Genomic DNA, 23,736 nt, shown 5'->3' on the forward strand with positions numbered 1-23,736 from the left:
AAATGAACAATAGCTTCAGAAGTCTGAGAACACCAGGAAGGAAGGAAAAGCAGTGAGAAACGAATACGGCTAAGGCAGTAGGCTTTCCTTCGCTCGAGTTTTCTAAATTGACAATTGAAACAAAAATTATGATGCTATCGATTTGTTTCTAAAAATATGTAAAGGAAATGTATTTTTTTTAATTAGACGACAAGTGGGAGATGAGACAAGAAATTAAAAGAGGGATAGGTTTCCTGGGCTGGGGCTTGCCTAACATGTGTGAGGCCCTGGGTTCAATTCTCAGCACCACATGTAAGTAAATTAAAAAAAGGTCAATCGACAACTAAAATAATTTAAAAACAAAAAGAGGGATAGGTTTCCATACTACATGTTTCCAAACTGGTAAAATAATGACAATGGTAGGTTATAATAGGATATAGGTATGTCTGTTACATTATGTATTGTTTTTACATTGTATATTTTATTGGTTGTTCTATAATATAATGCCTAGAACAACCAATTAGAAAGCTACACAAAGAGATATTCATAAACATGACAGATGGGGCAGGGGAGGTGGTAGTTCAGTGGTAGTTCAGTGGTAGAACACTTGCCTAGCATATGTGAGGCTCTGGGTTCAATCCCCAGTATAACAAAAACACAACAAAACTACAGATAAGTCACAAAAGAGCTATTAAAAAAAAGTTCACGGGCTGGGTTTGTGGCCAAGTGGTAGAGCACTCGCCTAGCAATGTGAGGCAGTGAGTTCAATCCTCAGTACCACCTGAAAATAAATAAATAAAGCTATTAAAAAAAGAGTTTTGTTTTTTTTTAAAGTTCACATAATTCTCAGGAAGGTAAGAAAAAGAAAAATTTTAAAAAACAATAAACAATAAAATCAGAAAATAAAATGGTTGACTTGAGGTCTAATATACCAGTAAGAACTAAGATGGGCAATGTGTGGGCTGAGGATATAGCTCAGTTGGTAGAGTGTTTGCCCTGCATGCATAAGGCCCTGGGTTCAATCCCCAGCACCACCTTGGCAATGTGAACTGGAAAACATGACCCAACTGTCCCTTCTCTACAGGAAACTCCAAAAGGATAGGGAAAGTTATACCATGCAAACAATGATTAAATAAAGTCAGAAAGGGCTATATTAATATCAGATAAAGTAGACTCTGAATCAAAGAAAATTACAGAGACAGGGAAAGTCTATGTAATGATAGAAAGGTCAGTCCACCAAGAAGAGATAGCAGTTCTGCTGGGCACCATGGCACACACCTGTAACCCCAGAAACTCTGTAAAGCAGAAAGGGCGTGCAGGATCAGGAACCACAGAACAAGAATGAGGCACCAAAAGAAGATTTACTGGGGGGCCCTCCCGGGCGGGCAAGGTTCACCATCTGCAAAAGGGCGAGGGCCGGGGAAGGAAGGCCTAGGCCATCTAAATTGCAGCTACTGACAGCAGGTTGGCCAAGCCGAGTTTAGGGGCATAGTGTCTGTCACTGGCTGGTCAAGGACTAGGTGAGTTGACAGGGCTGTTGCTTCAGCTGGCGGAAGCGTGTTGGTTGGGGTCCATTGCCATGACAGCTTCTGATTGGCCATTTAGGGTCTCCTCAGCTAGGTGGAAAGTCCCCGCCCACATCCACCATGAAAGGGGATGGGGAAGGGAAGCCTGCCAACCCAACACTCAGGAAGCTGAGACTGGAGGCTCTCAAGTTCAAGGTCTCAAAAATTTAAAAACAGAGCTGGGCAACATCATTCTAAATGGAGAAAAATTGAAAGCATTCCCTCTAAAAACCGCAGCAAGACAGGGATGCTCTCTTTCACCACTTGTATTTTACATAGTCCTTGAAACCCTAGCCAGAGCAATTGGACAATAGAAAGAAATTAAAGGGATACAAATAGAAGAGCTCAAACTATTCATATTTGCTGATGACTTGATTCCATATTTAGAAGACCCAAAAAACTCCACCAGAAAACGTCTAGAACTCATAAATGAATTCAGCAAAGTAGCAGGATATAAAATTAACATCCATAAGTCAGTTGCATTCCTATACACCAATGACAAATCAGCTGAGAGAGAAATCAGGAAAACTCTCCCATTCACAATAGCCTCTAAAAAATAAAATATTTGGGAATCAATCTAACAAAAGAGGTGAAAGATCTCCACAAGGAAAACTTTAGAACACGAAAGAAAGAAATTGAAGAAGACTTAGAAGATGGAAAGATCCCCCACGTTCTTGGATAGGCAGAATAGTGTCAAAATGTCCATACTACCAAAAGCACTATACAGATTTAATGCAATTCCTATTAAAATGCCAATGACATTCTTCATAGAAATAGAAAAGGCAGTCATGAAATTCATTTGGAAAAATAAGAGGCCCAGAATAACCAAAGTAATCCTTAGTGAGAAGACTGAAGTAGGAGGCATCACAATGCAGATCGTAACTTATACTACAGAGCTATAGGAACAAAAACAGCCTGGTATTGGTGCCAAAGCAGACATGAAGACCAATAGTACACACAGACCCACATCAAAGGCACCATAAACATACAATGGGATAAAGAGAGCCTCTTCAACAAATGGTGCTAGGGAAAATGGAAATCTGTATGTCATAGAATGAAATCAAATCCCTGTCTCTTACCCTGCATGAAACTCACAGTGGATCAAGGACTAGACATTAGACCAAAAACCCTGTGCCTAATATAAGAAAAAGTAGGCCAAACACTTTACCATGTTGGCATAGGAACCAACTTCCTCAATAAGACTCCTGAAATGCAAGAAGTAAAATCAAGAATCAATAAATGGGATAGCATCAAACTAAGAAGCTTCTTCACATCAAAGGAAACAATCAAGAACATGAACAGAGAGCCTATAAAATGGGAGAAAATCTTTACCATCTGCACCTCAGAGAATTAATCTCCAGGATATACAAAGAACTCAAAATTAACTTAACACCAAAACAAACAAACAAATAACCACTGTAAACAAATTACAGTGGTGCACGCCCGTAATCCCAGCACCTTAGGAGGCTGAGACAAGAGGATTGTGAGTTCAAAGCAGCCTCAGTAAAAGTAAGGTGCTAAGCAACTCAGTGAGTCCCTGTCTCTAAATAAAATACAAACAAGGGTTGGGGATGTGGCTCAATGGTTGAGTGCCCCTCAGGTTAATCCCTGGTACCAAAAAATAATAATAACCCAATCAGTTAATGGGCTAAGGAACTGAAGAGGCATTTCACAGAAGAAGAAATAAAAATGATCAAATATATATGAAAAAATGTTCAACATCTCTAACAATTAGAGAAATGCAAATTAAAACTACACTGAGATTTCATCTCACTCCGGTCAGAATGGTAATTATCAAGAATACAAGCAATAGCAAATGTTGGTGAGGATGTGGGGGGAAATGTTCACTCATACATTGTTGGTGGGACTGCAAATTGGTGCAACCACTCTGGAAAGCAGTATGGAGATTCCTCAGAAAACTTGGAATGGAACCACTATCTGATCCTGTTATCCCATTCCTCGGTATATACCTAAAGGACTTTAAATCAGCATTCTGTAGTGACTCTGCCACATCAATGTTTATAGCAGCTCAGTTCACAATAGCCAAGCTATGGAACCAACCTAGGTGCCCACCAACACATGAATGGATAAAGAAAATGTGATATATATATATATATATATATATATATATATATATATATACATACACACACACACACACACACACATATACATACAATGGAATATTACTCAGCCATAGAGAAGAATGAAATGATGGCATTTGCTGGTAATGGAGGGAACTGGAGAGAACCATGTTGAATGAAATAAGCCAGTCCCAAAAGACTAAAGGCCAAATATTTTCTCTTATATGTAGATGCTAACCCACAACAAGGGAGGGCAGGGAAGAGAAGAATAAAAGTTCATTGGGTTAGACAAAGGGAGTGAAGGGAAGGGAGGAACCATGGGAATAGGAAAGACCATAGAATGAATCAGACATAACTTTCCTATATTTGTATGTGAACACACGACCAGTGTACCGCCACATCATGTGCAACCACAAGAAGGGGTCTAATTAAATAAGGTAGACTCCATGTATGTATAATATTTCAAAACACACTCTACTTTCATGGATATCTAAAAAGAACAAGTAAAACCTAAAAAAGAAAAAGGGTTAGGGATGTGGCTCAGTGGTAAAGCACCCTTGGGTTAGACCCCCCTGTCGGGTTTCTCACGACTAGAACACTCAGGGTCACTCCAGGTGAACTGGGCTGCACAAAATAACCGCACAAGAGACAGTGGGTCCTGTGACGGCTCCTCTGACCTTAGGGTCTGCAGAAAGAGAGAGCGAGAGCACGTGCTGAGGAGAAGCCATTCAAATGAGGCAGGGGTCAGGTTTCAGGGGGCTGATGTCTGCTGTCAGCAGGAGGACTAGGAAGGCCACACCCAAAGGCAGAGCAAGAGAAGGGGACACACAAAGGGCATTTCCATGAAACATTCTACCCCAAACAGGGCAAAAGGGTAGGATTACAAAGGAACAGATGAGTGACACGCCTTCACCTGAAGACATGCCCCCAACTTCCTGAACAGGGACAACACCCAAGTCACTATGAAAAAACGTGATCAGTCAGAGCCTCTCCCTTCAGGATAGAAGGCGTGGGTCATTCACAGTGGCTCCCCACAACCCCCAGTACCAAAAATAATAATAATAAATAAAAGATGTACAGTGCTAAATGCATAAGCACCAAACAAAAGAGTTGAAAACACATGAAGCAAAGAAGCAAAACTAATAGAAATCTACAAATCCTCAGGTACATTTGGAAATGTCAGCACCCCTCTCAATAATTGATAGAATAACTAGTCAGAAAATCAGCAAGGATACAGAAGAACTCAACACTGCCATCAACCACAGGACTTGATTTACATTTGTAGAACATGACCCAACCACAGAGTACACTGTGTGTGTGTGTGTGTGCGCGTGTGCGCACGCTCACTGTCGTAGAACACATACCTACATAAACTATAAAACCCGTCTCAACAGACAAAAAAGAACTGAGGGCTGGGGATGCAGCTCAGTGGGTAGAGGGCTTGCCTCGCGTGCACACGGCCTGGGTTCAGTCCCAGCACACACACAAGAAAGGGCTGAATCATAGAGTGCATTCTCTGACCACCATGGAATCAAACTAAAAATTAATAATGGAAAGATAGGAGGAATATCTCCAAATACTTAGAAACCAAACAACACTGAATGATACATAGGTCAAAGAAAAACTCTAAAAATACTTGGAAATTAATAAAAATGAAACAACATATTCAACTTCCTATCACATAACTAAAGCAGAGCTGAGGGAAAATTGTAGCACTAAATGTGCACACCAGGGGGGAAAAAATCTAAAATCAATAATCTAGGGCTGGGGCTATAGCTCAGTTGGTACAGTGCTTGCCTCGCAATCCCCAGCACCACCCACCCACCCACACACACACACACACACACATACAAAAAAAAAACCAACCACCAAAAATAAATAAATAAAATCAATAATCTAAATTTTCACCTCATGAACCTAGAAAAAAAGAAGACAAAAATAAGCCAAAAAAAAAATGAAGCAATGAAACTTATACAAAGAAAAAGAATAGGTGAAAATCAAAGAAACAGAGCTTGTTCTTTGGGGGAAAAAAATCAATAAAATTGACAAACCACTAGCAAAACTGACAAAGGTGGAAAAAAGACACAAATCATCATATCAGGAATGAAACATGCCATACCATTGATGTTTACTTTGTAAACATCAAAAGGAAAGAGAATACTATGAACTCTGTACCCACAAATTGACGACTTATGGGCCAAGTCCATAAAAGGCACAAACACCATATATAACCCAATATGAGATAGATCATTTGAATAGTAACTGTCATTTATGCCGCAGTCTGGCTGGGCACAATCAGGAGCCACTTGTCAAAAGAAACTAACTTTATTTTTAGAACCACACAGGCCAAACAAAACAGCCTCTCAGGAAAAACCCTCAGAGCCTCAACTGCCACCACCGGCTTTCCACAAGCCTCTCTCTCCCACACAAGCTTCTCTCCACCTCCCACAATCCTCCTGCTCTTGAGGCCGATTGGCTGGGTCATGTGGGCGGAGCCAAAAAAGTCCCCCAATGAGCAGCTCCGTGGTCTGAAAGGGCAGGGAAACAGCCCAATGAGTATCACCACAGAGGAGCCAATCAGCTAGATGTTGCTGGGGCCGCTGTGAGCCAATCATCAGCCGGCAGCTGGAAGTTTGCTGGGGCCCCTTCGGCTGTGGCTCTCAACAATTTAAATACTAACTTTTAAGAAAATTGAATGTATAATTTAAAACTCCTGGGCTGGGCCCAGTGGCACATGACTGTAATCCCAGCGGCTTGGGAGGCAGAAGCAGGAAGATAGCACGTTCAAAGCCAGCCCCAGCAATTTAGCGAGGCGCCAAGCAACTCAGTGAGACCCTGAGGATGTGGCTCAGTGGTCGAGTGCCCCTGAGTTCAATCCCTGGTACCAGGAAAAAAAAAAAAAAAAACAACCCTCCCTCCAATCTGCCCAAACAGGAAATTTCCAGGTCTACATGATTTTGCTAGATAGTTTAACCCAATTTTTTTTTAAAAAATAGCTACATTATCTCTTCCACAAAATAAAAAAGGAAAAAAATTATTTTTATGAAACTGGTTGCTCTAAAGAAAACAAAATAGACAAATAGTGCAAAAATGTATAGATCAATATTTTTCATAAATAGAGATGCAAAAATTATTTTTAAAGTATTACTAAATCAGGCATGGTAGTACAAATCTGGGTAATCCCAGCAGCTTGGGAGGTGGAGGCAGGAGGATTCTAAGTACAAGGCTAGCCTTAAGAACTTAGTGAGAACCTCAGCAACTTAGCCAGACTCTGTCTTATAATAAAAAATAGAAAAGACTGGGGATGTATCTCAGTGGTAAATTGCCCCAGGTACAATCACCAGTACCAATAATAAAAAGAGGAAGAAGTATCAGTAAATAGGTAAATGCAAGGTATTTAAAACAATACACACTATGCACTAGTGGGATTTATTCCAGGGATGCAAGGCTGGTTTGATTTTAAAAAATAAATCAGTGTAAAACACCATATTAGTACTCTACAGAAAAAAAAAATCCCAATATCATATCAATTGATATAAAAGAATCATGTGACAAAAGTTCCATAGTAGTTCATGATTTAAAAAACAAAACTCTGAAACATGAGTACAGGAAAACTTCCTCAGTTTGACAAAGAACATCTACAGAGGCCTTTAGTTAGCACACTTAATGGTGAAAGTCTGAATTATTTTCCTCTAAGATCAGGAAAAAGGCAAGTATGTCTGCTCTCACCCTCACATTCAACAGAATGCTGGCAGTTCTAGCAGTGCATAAGGCAAGGAAGTGAAATAGAAGGTAGGAATCAGAAAACAAGAAATAGAACTGTCTCCATTTGCAAATAACAGGATTATCTATGTAGAAAATATCAAGAACGCTACCAAAAAAAACCTAGAAATACACACACACACGTACACACCATTCAAACACCAAAATTTAAAAGATGATACTGTTTATAATTGTTCGTTTAAAATATCTAGATTCTGTATGATGAAAACTATATGCAACGTGGATGAAAGAAATCAGTTTAGATAAATGGAGAGAAATACTGTGCTCAGGGAACATTCAACAATAGTGAAGATGTCAATTTGCACAGTGTGAATACCTCTGACGTTGCTGACTTCAAACAACCAGTGTGACATCACTGAACACAGTGCTGATAAGTTGGCCGCAGCGCACCACGGGCACAAAGACCTGGGGGGATGATAGATAGTTCCGTATCCTGTGGTGATGGACACTGTGCAATAGTGTCCATCATGGATACTGACATGTATGTATAGAGCTCATTTGCAAAACTCATCAAAATCTTTAAATTGGTTAATTTAATTTGATTTAATTTTTTAAATATTTATTATTTTTTTTTAGTTGTAGGTGAACACAATATCTTTACTTCATTTTTATGTGGTGCTGAGGATCAAACCCAGGGCCTCAGGCAAGCATTCTACCACTGAGCCACAATCCCAGCTCTAAATTGGTTAATTTTAATGCAGGTAAATCATATCTCAATAAAGATGAATTTTTTAAGCTGGCTCACGGGCAAAAAGCAAAGCATTGAAAATTTTTATCAGAGAAGCTGCCCTGAGCCATCCTTGATTTTGTTTCATTGTACAGATTAAACAATATCCTTGTTGAATGCCATCCATCGTGTCCCCAAGAAAGCTCTCTGCTGGTCAGACCCTGGCTACCTCTCCAACCTTTGTGCTTGGGACAGTAATTCTACCACTTGGATTCCAGTAACTGAGCACCCCCCACCCGGTTCAGTACCCTCCTCCCCACTGTGTCCGTGAGCCAGTCCTCCACAGTTCCCTCTGCCTGTCCACGCCTATGGAGTGTGGCCGTTCTTAAGCTGCTCAGTGAAGGTGGCACCCGTCCTGCCAGGACACTCTTTATCACATCTGTGGATGGGGTGGGCTTTGGCTCTAATGGACCCTGATCATTCAGTGAGTTTTCTGACTTTACATAGCATTCACCCAGCATGACCCCTTTTTTTGAGCCTTTTATCCCTTCTTCTACTATATGCCACAACAGTCCTGGCATTCAACTTCATTTAATATGGCCATGGCATTCTCTAAGCTTCCCAGAGCCATCCTACTAGAACGTTAACATCACCAAGAGCCCTTGTCAGAGTATTAAATCCTGTATATAGAAAAGTGCTGCCTCTCTCTCTCTCTCTCTCTCTTTTTTTTTTTTTTTTTTTTTTGGTACCAGGGATTGAACTGAGGGGGCACTTGACCACTGAGCCACATCCCAGCCCTTTTTTTGTATTTTATTTAGAGACAGGATCCCACTGAGTTGCTTAGCATCTTGTTTTTGCTGAGGCTGGCTTTGAACTTGAGATCCTCCTGCCTCAGCCTCCTGAGTTGCTGGGATCACAGGCGTGTGCCACCAGGCCGGCTCTCTTTTTATTTTGATACAGGATCTCACTAAGTTGCTTAGAGCCTCAGGCTGGCTTTGAACTTGTGATCCATCTGCCACAACCTCCCAGGTCACTGGGATTACAGGTGTGTGCTACTGCACCCAAGTGTCTCCTCACTTTTGATTTGCTCATTTTCTTTTCAACTTTTTTTTGGGGTACCAGGGATTGAATCTAGAGCCACTAAACCACATCCCCAGCCTTTTTTTATTTTGAGACAGAGTCTTGCTAAGTTGCTTAGGGCCTCACTAAGTTGCTAAGGCTGGCCTTGAACTCACCATCTTCCAGCCTCAGTCTCAAGAGCCACTGGAATCACAGGCATGTGCCACCACAACCAGCTCAACTTCTTATTTAAATGTTTGATTCGTTTTCAGAGGTCTCGGTCCATGGTCAGCTGCCTTTATCACCCTGGGCTTGAGGTGAGGCAGACATCACAGCAGGAGGTCGTGGCGGAGGAAAGCTGCTGGGCTCATGGCCTCCACTATGGAACCTTTAAACGTGACAGTGGGACACATTTGGTTTTTCATACTTCTCCCCAGGACAGCTCTAGCCAGCTCCCCACTCCCTAGTTGGTATGGTGTGTGGTGGCTCACCATGTTACTTCAACAGGTCACCAGTTGAAGGGGGAAATCAGAGAGTGGTATACTCCAAAGCCAAACCGACATTTGCCTTTTTTTTTAATATTTATTTTATAGTTGGACACAAAACCTTTATTTCACTCATTTATTTTTTACGTGGTGTTGATGATCAAACCCAGGGTCCGGCGCGGGCGAGACGCGCGCTCTACTGCTGAGCCACAACCCCAGCTCCTGTGTTTGCCTTTAATTATGGACTAGGGCAGTTGTAGTCCCAGCAACTCAAGGGGCTGAAGCAGGAGGATCCCTAGTTCAAAGTCAGCTGCAGGAACTTAGCCAGACACTAGGCGACTTAGAGAGACCCTGTCTCAAAATAAAACAAGAAAAGGGCTGGGGATGTGGCTCAGTGGTAAGGAACCCTGAGTTCAATCCCCAGTGCCCAAAAGAACCATCTGAGGTGCTCACTGAAGCGGCACTGCCCAGATCTGAGGCCCTGGGTTCTGTAACTGCTGAAGGGACTTTCTACTCCAGGAACCTACAAGCATGTGCACTTCTCACTCTCTGCCGGTTCCTCTTTGCTCCACTCTCTGGCTCTCCCAGGTCCTAGGGCAGACTTTCTCTGGGTGGTGTGCAGTGTCCACGAGAGGGCAGTAGAGGCCAGCCCAGCCAGACGCAGTGCCCTGCTTCCTAGCTGCCACGGGCCTTCTCACCCTGAGAACCAGGTGATCCACCCTCCAAGCCCACGAGAGAGCTCCTGCCCCTATTTGGGGGCAAGTGTTAGACCAGGACGCAAGAAAAGACCACTGACTCCAATTAAAATCAAATTAAAGCAAGCTTATTATTTTGACCGGCCGGGCTGCCTCTCCCAACAAAAACTGCGAGAGCCAAAGACAGCCCCGAAGCTTTCTTGTAGCCCAGCTAAGCGCAGGAAGTTACACAAAGGGGGGTTACAGGTAACAGAACTCTGCCGAGCATCACACTAATGCTAGTGTTACATTTTTGTAGTTTACATTTTTGCTGGCCCCGACATCTGAATTTATAAAGGTCATTAAAGCCTCAGAGAGGGTCGTTATCTGACAGGGAAGGCCAAGATTGATGAGGCCTCACTAAAGTTTGAGAGAGGGCTGCTATCTGGTCAGAGAGCCAGGCATGGGTGAGTTCCAGGCACGGGCAGGCATTCCAAGCAGGTTCAGAATTTGCAGTAATTTATAGTAAAGCCGAAATTAGCTTTTCATGGCTTTGTGGCGAGATGGCTCCCAATTTTAAGAAAAGATCAGGTTGGGTCTATCACAAGGCCCTGACATAGCTTGGTGGAAAAAGCTGGGCCTACCTGGAGCCCCCAATAATCTCTCAGAGCTCTGGGTTTCAGATCCCATCTGAGCAACAACTCCAAGAAAATCCTAACTTTTAAAACCTAAAAGTAAAATAGATCAGATGATGACATCAGATCACTGGAGACTCCAGCATCTCCCCTTACAAGAGCCCACCCTTGACCTGCTTCCCCTCAGCGACTGCTGCCCCTCCATCTTGCCCTCACAGCCGTGCTCCCATAAAGCTGTCCGCATGGCAACGCGTCCACTTCCACATCCTCCTGTTACAATTGCTACTGAGCCCACCGCGTCCTCCGCCTTCCTGCCAGAGCCATGAGTATTAACATCACCCGTGGGCAGCTGCACACGCAGTGGAGACCCTTTGGTCTGAATTCATTCCCTCATTTCCCATGTTCCTACCTCCTTCCCTTCTGTATTAATGAATGGTCCCATCATCACTTGCCCAAACAAGAAACCTCTCGGAAGTCATTCTAGAATCTCTACCTTCCTTATTCAAATCACAGGTTCCCTCAGTTCCTCCTAACCATGTCTAGAGTATGCATCCTGTTTCCACACCACTGCATAGATCAAGAAGTCAGTCTTCCAACTGCCTGTTCGCCCACCCATCTAGCCACGTAGTTATTCAGCAAACACAAGCTGACAGCTGCAGATGCCAGAGGCTTGTAGGTACCAGCCCACAACAGGACTGATGAGGCCTGCTCACCGGGGTCCACATGCTTGGCGCCCACACAGTGAAAATAAAATAAACGAGATAATGGAAAATGGCTGGGGGGAACAAATCTTTTAATTAAAAATTTAAAATTGTCTGGGAGAGGGCTGTGGAATTGGCTCAGTGGTAGAGAGCTTGCTTAGCATGCTCGATGCCCTGGATTTGATCCCCAGCACCACAAATTAAATCACGATAATGTTGGGGAGGCTGCTTCAGTCAGGCCCTAGGAGAGGACTCTCAGACGGTGATGGGCAGCCATGTGGAGCCCTGAGGCTGCCTGAATACTCAGTTTCTCAGCCTTGTTTTCAGAGGGGCAGGTACATAGTTCTGGCCAAAGAGATGTCGACTGGGATGAGAGTCGACTGGGATGCCGTGTGTGCCGGGGAAGCTGTCACTTCCTGAGAGGGAGGACACATCATCAAGTAGCCCCTTCCTGGTCCCACTGGTCCTTCTCTGGGGAAAGAGGAGATTCGGGAGATGCAGGCCCTGGACCAGCATCTGCAGCTGCCACCTCCAGACGCACCGTGGAAAAAGCCAGCCCTGGGTGATTCAGCCACTCTCGCAGAATATGGCCACTTGGGTCACTAGCCGTGTGAAGGTCTGGGAAAGGGAAACGAGACAAGAGTTCAAAGCCTCTGAAGTGGGAACTTGACCAGCTTGAGGAAGAGGCAAGACCCGCGTGGTTGGAGCACTGTGAGAATGGAGGAGAGCAGGATGGAGGGAGTTGCAAAGCTTTATGGCTGTGGAGAGCTAACAGGGTTTCATCTTTTATTTTTATTTTGGAGGTGCTGGGAATTGAACACAGGGCCTTGTGCATGCAAGACAAGCTCTCTACCAACTGAGCTGCGTCCCAGCCTGAGAGCTAACTGGTTTTTAAGTTCATGGGAGGCCAGTGAAGGGTTGGAGGAAAGTGACATAGCCTGACTTAGGTTTCTTAAAAGACCCTAAAGACACTAGTCCCAAGTTCATTGGATTAGACAAAGGGGAACGCAGGGAAGGGAGGGAGGATGAGAATAGGAAAGACAGTAGAAAGATCTGGACCTAACTTTTCTATGTGTTTATATATGAATACACCACTAGTGAAACTCCATATCATGTACAACCACAAAAATGGTATGCTGGGCTGGGGCTGTAGCTCAGTGGCAAAGCGCTTGCCTAGCATGCATGAGGCACTGGGTTTGATCCCCAGCACCACATTAAAAAAATACTAAACAAAGATGTTGTGTCCATTTACTACTAAAAAAAAAAAAGTTAAGACAAAAAGAATGGTATCCTAATTATAATAAGTTATACTACATGTATGTATAATATGTCAAAATACACACTATTGTCATGTATATCTAAAAAGAACAACAAAAAAATCAAAATAAATAAGAACACTAGCACCCAGGAGTAGTGAGTGGCACACACCTATAATCGCAGCAGCTCAGGAGGCTGAGGCAGGAGGATTGCAAATTCAAAGCCAACCTCAGCAACTTAGTGAGGCTCTAAGCAACTTGGCAAGACTCTGTCTCAAAATAAAAAAGACTATAGAGATGTGTCCCTGTGGTTAAGCACCCCTGAGTTTAATCGCTGGTACTCCCCCTACCCTCCCCCCCCACCCCCCAAAAGAAAACAAAAAAAAAAACCCTCTAGCTATAACAGAATGAGTTGGGGAGTGCAGTGGGGCACATCCTGCTTTGGGGCTGACCACTCCTGACCCCCTTTTTCTCTCTTCCCTGGTCTCTGTTGAACTCAGAGTGAGCCACTTAACTCTGGTCTGACCCAAGAGACACTGTGGGGAGGACTTTCAAGAAAGTTGGTCTGGCTCTGTTCCCTTCTCCTGTCTGCAATGTGGAAGTGACTCCTGGGAATGCAGAGGCCTTACTGCAACCAAAAGGTGGAAGCGATGACTGGCAGAGTCAAAGAGAACAGGCCTACTCTTGGTGACACTTCTAAACTTTGACCCTGCCTGCTGCCAGATTTCTCATTAGGTGAGCAAAATAAGTCCCTATTTGCTTAAGGCACAATGAACTGGTTTTCTGTTACTTGCAGCTTAATACATTCTCAACTGCTGTAGCGGACAGGAGAGTCGGGAGGGGGTAAGAAGTGCTGAAGGGGTATGGGTGAGACAACAGTGACAGATTGTTGAGACTGTCTCCCCATCGGCTTTCCGTTTCTGTCTTCACTCCCTCTAATTTGTCTTCCACGTGAGCACACTTCCTAAATGCACGTCCCCTCATGAGTTCCTCGGGACTTAGAATTCTTGGCTGGGTTAACGGTCGTGTGTTTTCTCTCCTATGTGGGAGCTAGAGAGGAAAAAGGAAAAGAAAGGTGGGGACAGAGATCTCACGAAAACCAAAGGGAGATCAGTAGAGTCTGGGGACTGGGGTGGCAAGTAGCGAGTGACACTGGCCAAATTACTACGTCATGTGTAGAGAGGGATGTGTAACAGATTCCATTATTAAATACAACTATGATGCACCAATAAAAAATGTGGGGAAAGTTATTGGCTGGCTCTCCATTTCCTACAAGATAAAAATGTAACCTCCTTAGCTTAGCACACAGTACCCTCTGTGACTCACTCACCTCATCTGCCATCTCCTCTCACTACTCCCACCCTTGCAATTTACACACCTCCCACAAGGCTGGCCCACCAGTGAACACCTCCCACGTGACAGGCAATGTATCCATTCATGTCTAATCCAAGCAACCTCAGAGGTGGGTATTGCAAGTCTTGTTTATAGATGAGAACCTCAAGTGTTGGCCAAGGCCACACCTCTAGCAGGTGGGGGTCAGGATGTAAACTCTGGTCTGATTTCAAAACAGAATTAAAATTCACCATTCTTACCAAGAAGTCTGAAGGTAGGGATCGCTCTGCTGTTCAGGTACTCAAAGGTACCACCAGGACCCCAGGATTCTCTAATCTTTCAGATGTTTTAGAGGACTGGATTTCTTTCTTTTTTTTGGGGGGGGGGGTGGTGTAGATGGACACAACACAATGCCTTTATTTTTATGTGGTGCTGAGGATCGAACCCTGGTCCCGCCCGTGCTAGGTCACTTCCTGGTCTTAAGATGGCTGCTCAGTTCTAGACATCACATTCAGGTCCAGATCAAAAAGGAGAGCTACACCAGCTCAATCAGTTGTACTCACTCCCCCTTTTTTAAGAAAGCTAAGGCTTTCCTAAAACCTCCCCCACCCCCAGTGCCCTTCTACCTGTATTCATGGGCACAGGGGAGCCGCTAGCTGCAAGGGAGGCTGGGAAATCAGAAAGTCAAGAGTTACGGTTGGCCCAGATCAAATATGACCCACCACTTGAGGTTGAGCCCTGCTGCCCTTGACAAATCTGGAGTTCTGTTAGCAAGGAAGAATAGGGCAGTGAGGGTAACCAGGCCACAAACAGGGTCTGTTCCCACCTCCTACTTAGAAGGATGAGAGGCGCTGTGGTGCTCTGATCATCCCCTTCCTCCTTAGGTCTGCCGGGAAAACCTTTCTTGCACATCACATATCGGTGTCTACAAGACTCCCTCACTCCCCCACCCAAACCTGACGCTCACTCCTTTGCTTTCTTCTGTATTATTACCGGCTTCTCTCTATAGAACTGCATTACAGCAGTTAGTGCACTGTAAGGTGACCGCTCATTCCTTATGCAGTATTCGTTCTCTCCATAAATGCTGAGCACTTGCTCTTTGCCAGAACCTACTAGGAACCAGGAATTCAGCAGAGAACCAGTTAAATCTTTAGGTTTGGTTCTTGCCCTCATAAAGCTTTTAGTCTGATAAAGTCATGGGAGGAAGAAACTCCTCTCCTCGGACCATAAACAACTATATGGCAGGACAGTCATGTCTCACCCCCAGGACCTAGCAAGAGCATCTGACACCAAGTAGAAGCACTACGTCCATGTGTTAAATTCATTCTTCCCTCAGGAAGGCTTTGAATCCATCCATCCATCCATCCTTCCATCCATCCTTCCTTCCTTCCTTCCTCCCTCCCTTCCTTCCTTTTAAACCAGGGGCACTGTACCACATATTCTTGATATGATCTTGCTAAATTGACCAGACTGTCCTTGAACTTGTGATCCTCCTACCTTAGCCTCCCAAGTAGTTGGATTACGGGCCTGTCCCACCATGCCTGGCTGAAATGTATTTTATGTTTTTTAAATATTTATTTTTTAGTTGTAGTTGGACACAATACATATTTTTATGTGGTGTTGAGGATTGAGCCCAGGCCCTCACACATGCCAGGAGAGTCACAACCCTAGCCCAGAAATGGATTTTAAATGTAAACATTTTAAGAAATGTAGTCCTTGTTTCTAACAGGAAACCCCCAAAGAATGAGCCATCTACCCCAGTGTCCCACTGTGACTCAGGCACCTTCCCACCACTGCAGGCCTCTTCTCCCAGGAAAGGGTCCAAGAGCATTCACGTGACCCTTCACACCAGAGGCCCTTGGTGGGAGTATGCTTTTGCTGAAGGCTTTGTTGGGTTTTCTAAACAAGGATATCTCATTGTCAGTGCGACAGCTGCTTGGGTGTGCTCCTTAGCTCCGCAGGCCCCCATCCCACAGCTTATTGTGTGAAGTTTTAATAGTCCCCTAAACACCCTGTTTTGCCCCTTCTCTTCCTCAGGTGATGGCCGTTGGGAACAAGGCAGGCAGAGGCAAGGGAAATAACAACCACTGCTTTGGTCTGTGCTTCTGTTGCCATAGTGACGTTGACAGGTGACACACAGGTGAGCGGTTCTTCCTACAATGGAGCCAATGGACAGTGGAGGCCAGAGAGGGATGACATAAACGTAAAAGACCCCATGCCTCCTAGCTTCGTGAGCCTCTGGGACTTCATGAGACCATCTGGTCCATTCCCTGCCTCTTAGCCAAAAATCAAATGGATGGACATTATTCCTAAAGACCCTCAAGAACAAAGTCCACCACATCCTAAGGCACCTGTTAGGCTCATATTTCACAAGATTCATGACCTTGAGTGGGTTTTAATGTCTGATATCGTTTTCTCTCCATGTCCTTCCAGCCCAATTCCTCCTCCACCGAAGACACTCAAATCTGGACTCACTTGTTCCTGTCCCACCGCAGCCAGCTGTGGTCCTCTCAGGGTCCCCAGCCCTGTTCTCTGCTCTGGAGTGGGAATGTGCCCTGCCATAGCAAGAAGCCCCTGACCACCAGAAACAGACACAGACACAGACCTGCTGCCTAACAGCTCAGAGTGGGGCAGGGCAGCCCTCCCAAGCAGGAGGTTGTCCTCCTTCCCAGTGAAACCAAGCAGAGAGAAAAGGAAGGTCTGGTTTTAATGAGGATCTTTAAAAGCCTTTGCAATAGCAGAGAGAGCCCAAGGCAGCTTGGAGACCCGCACTGATGGCAACAGGGCTCTTGTAATTCCAGCGGACCCTGCAAAACAGAAGTGGCTCTGCTAGGTTAGGAGTGTGGCCTTCCTCCCCCGCCCCCCATTAAAACAAAGAAACAAACCAAAAAGCAGCTTTTAAAATTGGCTCAGGAATTATCTTGCTTAAAAACTGTGTTGGCCTTGTGGGTGGGGCTAGGGGAGAATGGAGGACTATGGATTAGACCAGGGGAGTAGGGGGGGGGACGGGTGGGAATGACAGTAGAGCCAATCGGACATTCCTAGCCAGTGTGATGGACGTTCCGAGGCCCGTGTAACCTACAACCAGAAGATTAGAAGTTACACTCCACTTAGGTCTGGTGCGTCAAAGGCAAGCGCTCTCGGTAAGACTAATTAGAACAACAACAAACACCACGTTGGCCTTAGTGGCCCAGCCCGGGTTAGAGAGGTAGAAAGCAGCTGATCCCAGGAGCACCTGCCGGGGAACTGCTTCTGTTCACTGCAGGAGCACGACTGGGTGCTACATCCCACCCCATCTCCACCTCTCTCCACCTCTCCCTGCTCCATTCTCTTGATCCACTTCACTCAGTAGGAAGAGCCCTGTCACTGACAGGTTGGACCAGTCTAGCCCTCTCTTCACTGTCCCTAATTCCCCAGAACACTGTCAGGATTTGAGACACTGGCACTGGACTTCTCTGGTTTCTCCACTTGATCTCTTCCACCCTGGACCAATAAGCCACTGCTTCTTTTCCAAGACTGAGGCCGCCTTGAGGGTGAGGCTGACACGCACCCCAAGGCTGACTCCATCTGGTGTCTCCCAACAGCTGAGCATCGTGTGATTTTGCTAATTAAGCCGCTTTCTTGTCTTCAATTAGCTGCATGTGAATCTTGTTGGGAAGTCTTGGATCCGTGAAATAGTCTGGGATAAAAATCAAAAAGAAGAAATCCTCTCGACTCAGGGAAAAAGACTGGGAGACAGCTTCCTCTGCTAAAAAGCTAGGATGGCAGGGTCCTAGCCACTGCTGGTGGCCCACTTTCCAACATAATGGGTGGTCATAGCAAATCCCCATGGTCACTGCCCTCACCAGAGCAGCTAAGTGTGCAGGCTCAAATGGCCCTAAGGGGTTGGGGATTTAGCTCAGTGGCAGAGCACACGTCTAGCACGTGCAAGGCCCTGGGTTCGGTCCTCAGCCCAGGATTTAAAAAAAAAAAAAAGGATCAAATGGCCCTGGGTAGGGCTGACACAGGGTGGCTCCTGCTCCTGCCACACCATGCTGTTTGTCCTTTGCTGACGCACAAGGATCCATCATCAAAGGGCTCAGGGATTCTCTGGGTTTTCTGCTCCCAGCCCATCTTGGGGCCCAAATAAATGCCAAGAAGTATTCTTGTCTCCACTCAGCTAGCCAGCTCCCATCTCTGAAACGTACGCCTTCTCTGAGAATACCCTCCCAGAGGAAAGCCAGGCTCTGCTGTCTGACGACAGAAGAGGGTTTTATACACCCGCAGAATGTGAGTCAGGCAGCATCTGCCGCGGCAGCAAAGCGTACTTAGATTCCCTTAGACACAGTTGGAGGACACAGCCAACTCCCAGGGTTAACTGCACCCAAAAACAGCCCTCTAGATACCGCTGACCTTAAGCCATCTCGCAGCCAAGGGCATGACAAGCACCTGGGGAGCCTTTGAAACTCTGGACGCTGGGCCTACCCCAGGCTAGCTAATTAAATAAAACTCTCCAGGGGTGGGGCCTGAGCATCCGTGTTCTTTTAAAAAGCTCCCCAGGTGATTGTAATGCACAGCCAGGGTCAGAACTGCTTTCAGAGTCTCACGGCAAGGGCTGCCCATAAGTTCCTTTGGGAATCTGGGAATTCTGAACAATCCCCACCAAGAGGAAGTTCTGCCTCATTTCTCATCTGGCCTCATTTTGAGGAGATGACAGTAGAGCTAGCTAGAAGCCTTCTGAAAACAGCTCCCTTGAGGGACATCAGGTGAAGGAGGACCCCAGACTCTGCAGAGAGAATCCTGGGCCGTCGGGAGTCTAAACTCCCAGGCATATTCCTTGCACAGGCTTTAGGACAACGACCCACCCCGCCCCGGGGCAAACTGACCTGCCCTACTCACCTGCCGCAAACTCTAGGATGTTGTCTGGTCTTTTCAGAAACATTTCTCTGGAAAACATTAAGGGACAGGGAAGGAGATAGCACAGGTTTAAGAAGGCTGTGGCCACTGCTTCCACCCCAGGCTCTCTCATAGCAGATTGTCACACCCATTCCAGAAGTCAGTAAGCCAGGGGACCAAAGACAAGGACCTTTCCATTTGTGATTTTTCTTCAACTTGGATCTAGGCAAGGAGTAAAACATCCTAAGTGGGAACACGGGCTACTGCTCAGTTCACAGAAGAGCTGTACTGCTATATACATCTGGTCATCCATTCAACAAACATTTTCACAAAACCAGGACCAAGCCAGGGACAGAGAGCAAATTTGAGAGTGTGCTGCAGGTTCCTCAAGGGACACCAGTGTGATGGGACAGACATGCAGACCCACAGTGTCCCAAGGAAGTCTAACTATGAATTTCCATGGGGGAGCAGGAAGGTATACAGCAAGTCCAGCTGTATACGTATATTCCCAGTGGGAGCACTGGAATATAGAGGCTCTGGGTTTGATTTCCAGCATCACAACAAGCGAAACAAGGAGAATAGGTAAATAGCATATGGTACAGTCATACAATCAGAAGAATGGAAGATCTACTAGATACTGAGCAAAGAAGGCAGGCACAAAGGAACACATATTACAGAATTCCATTTATGTAAGATTCCAAAAAGACAAAACAAATTGGGGCTCTTAGAAGTCAGCCAGCGGCCTGGGAGGCTGAGGCAGGAGGATTGAGAGTTCAAAGCCAGCCTCAGCAACTTAGTGAGGCCCTAAGCAACTGAGCAAGACCCTGTCTCAAAATAAAAAATATAAAAAGGGGCTGGGGATGTGGCTCAGTGGTTAAGTGTCCCTGGGTTCAATCCCTCATACCAAAAAAAAAAAAAAAAAAAAAGAATACTGGTTATCATTTGAGGGGAGTTGTGGGAGACCAACTTTACACGTGACTGAGTCACATCCCCCGGCTGGGTGCTGAGGCGCTCAGTGGCAGAAACGTGGCAGAGCTTTCCCCACCCTTCTTGGGTGCGAGGGTGGAGGGTCGGTGTCTCGTGCATGGGTGTGTCTTGCGACAGTCCCATGGGTGAAGCTATGCTCACCTGTTCCTGTGTAATCTAACCCCTTGCCCTGTTTAGGATAGAATCTTCCATGGAAGTGCCTTGTGTGTGTCCCCTCCTCTTACTGTGCCCTTGGGTGTGGCCTACCCAGGTGTCAGCCAACCTGCTGACAGTGGACATCATGAAGATACTCTGCCCCCTGAAACCTGACCCCTTGCCTCATTTGAATAGCTTCTCCTCAATAAAAGGGGTCAGCGCTTGCTCTCGCTCTCCGTTCCTGCGGACCCTTAAGGTCAGAGGAGCCGTCACAGCAACCCCAAAGAAAAAGGTATTTGTGTCTCTTGTGGGGTTATTGTGCACAGCCCAGTCAGCCCAGTTCAACTGGAGTGACCCCTGAGCCAGCAGGGAGTGTCTAGAAGGGGCCACAAAAGGTCTTAGGTGCTGCTAACATTTAATCTATTCACCTGGACACTAGTAGCATGTGTGAGGACAAGTTCATCCAGCTTAGAATATGTCATTTCTCTATATATTTTGATAAAATGTTTGGAAACAAAAAAGATAAGGTAGAGTCACTGAAGATTTTTCCAACCAAGGAGTAATATGACCAGTACTACAATTTGGAAGTTTCATCTGCCTAGGTTTTTACCAAAACATCTAATAAAGCTTTCTACAGTTTCACATATGACTATCATATCTCTGGCCCCAAACCTTTAGTTTCTGGGTGCCTAAAATAAATTTGACCTCTACTCTTTTCATTATTCAGGTCCAAAATTGGAAGAATTAAGGTAAGGATTCTGTACAGCATATTTCTGTTATAGACTGGAGAGGTGTGGCTGAATGACCATCAATCACTAGATTCCAGAAAATTCAAGGGGCAAGTTCACAAAAATGGTTCTGAGCTTCTCTTGGCTTGGGGCAAGTAGAGAGCAGAGACCTGCAAGATGGGCAGAGACAGGCAAGCTGACCTCTCCACACCCTTCCTCTTCTCACAGGAAGGACCCTGTGAAATATCAGGTACAAAGACGGGGCTGATTCTGGCTCACCCTGCTATCACTCAAAGGAAATCATAGTAACCCCCACACAAAGCAAACCCTGCAGCTTGTAACATTGCCCTCTTCCACCCTAGAAAAAGGCCTAAAAAGGGCCAGGAGGAGTTCATGAAGGGGAGCTTCAGGAACAGCAAAAGGAAGAGCCTGGTGGCCAACCTGGTCTTGGGAAGGGGGGTGATGGTAAGGAAGGAATGGGAGGGCGCCTGGGGCTGTCCCTGCAGCAGCCAGGCCCAGACACCAGGCCTCCTCCTGGAAACTCTTCTGTACAGAGAAGCAGGGCATCCCCAACATGTGACTGAAACAACAGCCCCCTCTTCACTCACCACCCCCAAGTGTTCTAACCCTGTTGTTTGTGAACAATGAAATGGTGATTTAATTCAGGCTTTTACCGTTTATACCCAATCTCCCTGCTGGAACCATTCCTAACTTGGATTGCACACTCCCTAGCATAAGAAACCATGTCCCTCTTTGTTCCCTTAAGAGGAAAAGATGCAAAAGGGGGTGGCCTGATCCCAGGTCTGGTACTGACAGATGACTCCTGTGCCTTTATCCCTGACCCCAGGAGCCCACTTTCACCAGGAACTGAACAGGTTTCAGCTTTCCCTGCTGCTTCCCTGCCGTGTGAGGCTGCTGCTGGGAGAAATGGCTAAAATATGAAGGATAGCGAGACCCAAGAAAACAAAAAGGGGCCTCCAGGTCTGCGTGCCTGTGTGTGTGTGTGTGTGTGTGTGTGAGTGTGTGTGTGTGTGAGAGAGAGAGACTCAGAGCCTCACTAGCCACTGAGCTCCACTCCAGCCCTGAGGCCCACTGAGCAGCCCCTTGGCTGTAAGCTGGCTCTCCTGTGGACCTGTGCTTACAGCACAATACAGTGGAAGAACCAAGGGTTCGAATCCTAGGTCAGCAACTTGAGGAAGGTACTTTATACTTCTCTGAGCTTGACTGTCTCACCTGTAAAACAGAAATGATAATAAGCTATTTTTTGTAGTGTGGCTGGGGGGATCAGCAAAATGGAACCAAAATGCCAAACACTGTGTAGGGGTCAACACTGGAAACACACACACACACACACGGCTCCTCCAGCTTGGAGCTCTGGACCAGAAACAGAAGATTGGCAACGCAATTACAACAGAGTGTGATGACTGCCCAAGTAGTGAAACAACACAGTGCCTGGAAATGGAAGCCATTATTATTTAAACCTTGCCGCTCTGTCTGTAGCCAAACAGTATCTGAGATTCTCTTGTCTGTTGTTTTCATCCTGATTGCTGCTCCGTAAAATTTTTTTTTCTTGCCTCAGTTTTTGCCTTTCCATTCAAGCAATGCCAGGCAGAAGGGGAAGGATACACTGGAAGATGGTCTTCTTTGGCCCAAGGAATTAGTGGCTTCTGACTCTTGCGGTTTTTCTACAACAATGTTCTCAGGTAGAGAAGGGCAGACATTTGACTTTTTTTTTTTTTTTTGAGTTCTACTGTTCATCTTGTTCAGTCCTTCTGATTAAGAATAGTGTTTACCCCAGTGGATGCCTGCTGGATTTCTCAATGCCAGATTCCCTCTTGATTCTAGTGTATACGGCATACATTTACCTTTACAGCTGAATGAAACTTAATATTTTTAAGAATGTAGAGATAACTGGAGGAAATCTCTAAGAAATACCTGAAGAAAACCCTTGGTGTGACAAATTCCAGAGTTAGAAAAACAAAATTAAATCTTGGGATATTTTCCGACTTTGAAGAAATTAGAAGAGGGGGAATGACTACAGAGGTCATCCGTACTCCTCTGTCCCGTAGACCTGTGGGCTTTCCACGGTGCTGGGCCATCTGGAGAAGCGCCTACCTGAAGAAGCCACTGAGGAGCAGCTCCACCTCTTTGTGAGTCCTCAGGTACCTTTCGTTGGCGATCCGGGTCTGGATCTGAGGGCAAGAGCAGAGGTCACGTCCCATCCGCAGATCAGGCTCCGCCCGCGGGGGTGAAGGCGGGGAGCCGCGGAAGCTCACGGGCTCCTCTCGGGGTGCGCCAAGGTCCAGGCCGCCCACCTTCGCACGGGCCTGACCTCGGCGCTGCCTCCTGCTCGGGCGAGCGGCCGCCGCGAGCCCCCGAGTCAGGCTCCGCCTGCCGCCACGTCCGCACCCTAACCCGAGGCTGGACCTCGGACCCACTGCTCGGCGCCACCCCCGCTGTGGCTCTCGCACTTGCAGACCTGGGCGGACTCGGTCCGGGGACCCAGCAGCCCGGAGAGCCGCCGTCCCCTGAGCCCTGCGCCCTCCTCTGGGGCAGCCCCGCTCTCCTCTCAGGGACCCTCCTCCCGGCCGGGGCGCCTGTCTCGCCAGCTACGACTCGATGGGCGTGGGCGCGGGGGCGCGCCGCTCGCACCTTGAAGTTTCGCAGCTGCTCCAGCTGCGCGGGGCTCAGCGCGCCGGGGTCCGGCCCCAGCAGCCCGCCCTGCAGCGTCGCCATCTTGGGGCGGTCGTCCAGGCGACGGGTCGCGGCCGCGAGGCCCCGCCCCGCCCTG

General features: G+C 46.3%; 1 protein-coding gene and 1 long non-coding RNA gene across 4 annotated transcripts; one reads left to right on the forward strand and one right to left on the reverse strand.

Moving 5' to 3' along the window:
* Positions 1-15,967: 15,967 nt before the first annotated feature.
* Positions 15,968-17,081, forward strand: LOC131423305 (uncharacterized). Its single transcript, XR_009224666.1, has 2 exons — positions 15,968-16,360; positions 16,654-17,081. It is a non-coding gene; the product is annotated as an uncharacterized LOC131423305 (long non-coding RNA).
* Riiad1 (regulatory subunit of type II PKA R-subunit domain containing 1) lies at positions 16,909-23,732 on the reverse strand. 3 transcript variants are annotated; one of them, XM_046421546.2, is made up of 5 exons: positions 23,598-23,731; positions 23,061-23,137; positions 19,099-19,145; positions 17,771-17,899; positions 16,909-17,027 (listed from the first exon to the last, which is right to left on the reverse strand). In XM_046421546.2, the coding sequence occupies exons 1-4, from the start codon at positions 23,679-23,681 to the stop codon at positions 17,829-17,831; spliced, it is 279 nt and encodes a 92-aa protein (XP_046277502.1). In that variant the 5' UTR covers positions 23,682-23,731; the 3' UTR covers positions 16,909-17,027; positions 17,771-17,828. The 3 variants fall into 3 exon arrangements, with proteins under 3 accessions (XP_046277502.1, XP_046277500.1, XP_046277503.1); XM_046421547.2 differs by lacking the exon at positions 16,909-17,027 and adding an exon at positions 17,130-17,298; XM_046421544.2 differs by lacking the exon at positions 17,771-17,899 and having other exon boundaries at positions 23,598-23,732.
* Between the last annotated feature and the right edge of the window lie 4 nt (positions 23,733-23,736).

Source organism: Marmota monax, unplaced genomic scaffold, assembly GCF_021218885.2.
Source record: "Marmota monax isolate L192 unplaced genomic scaffold, Marmota_monax_Labrador192_F-V1.1 WCK01_AAM20220418_F8-fsc00108, whole genome shotgun sequence".
Lineage (NCBI taxonomy): Eukaryota > Metazoa > Chordata > Mammalia > Rodentia > Sciuridae > Marmota > Marmota monax.

Bases quoted from the DNA above. Each gene is read 5' to 3' on its own strand.
- Riiad1 (XM_046421544.2), bottom strand. From the start codon at position 23,681: ATGGCGACGCTGCAGGGCGGGCTGCTGGGGCCGGACCCCGGCGCGCTG. The intron at 23,138-23,597 runs GTGCGAGCGGCG...TCTTGCCCTCAG, and splicing joins AGCAGCTGCGAAACTTCAAG to ATCCAGACCCGGATCGCCAA. The intron at 19,146-23,060 runs GTAGGCGCTTCT...AATGTTTTCCAG, and splicing joins CTCCTCAGTGGCTTCTTCAG to AGAAATGTTTCTGAAAAGAC.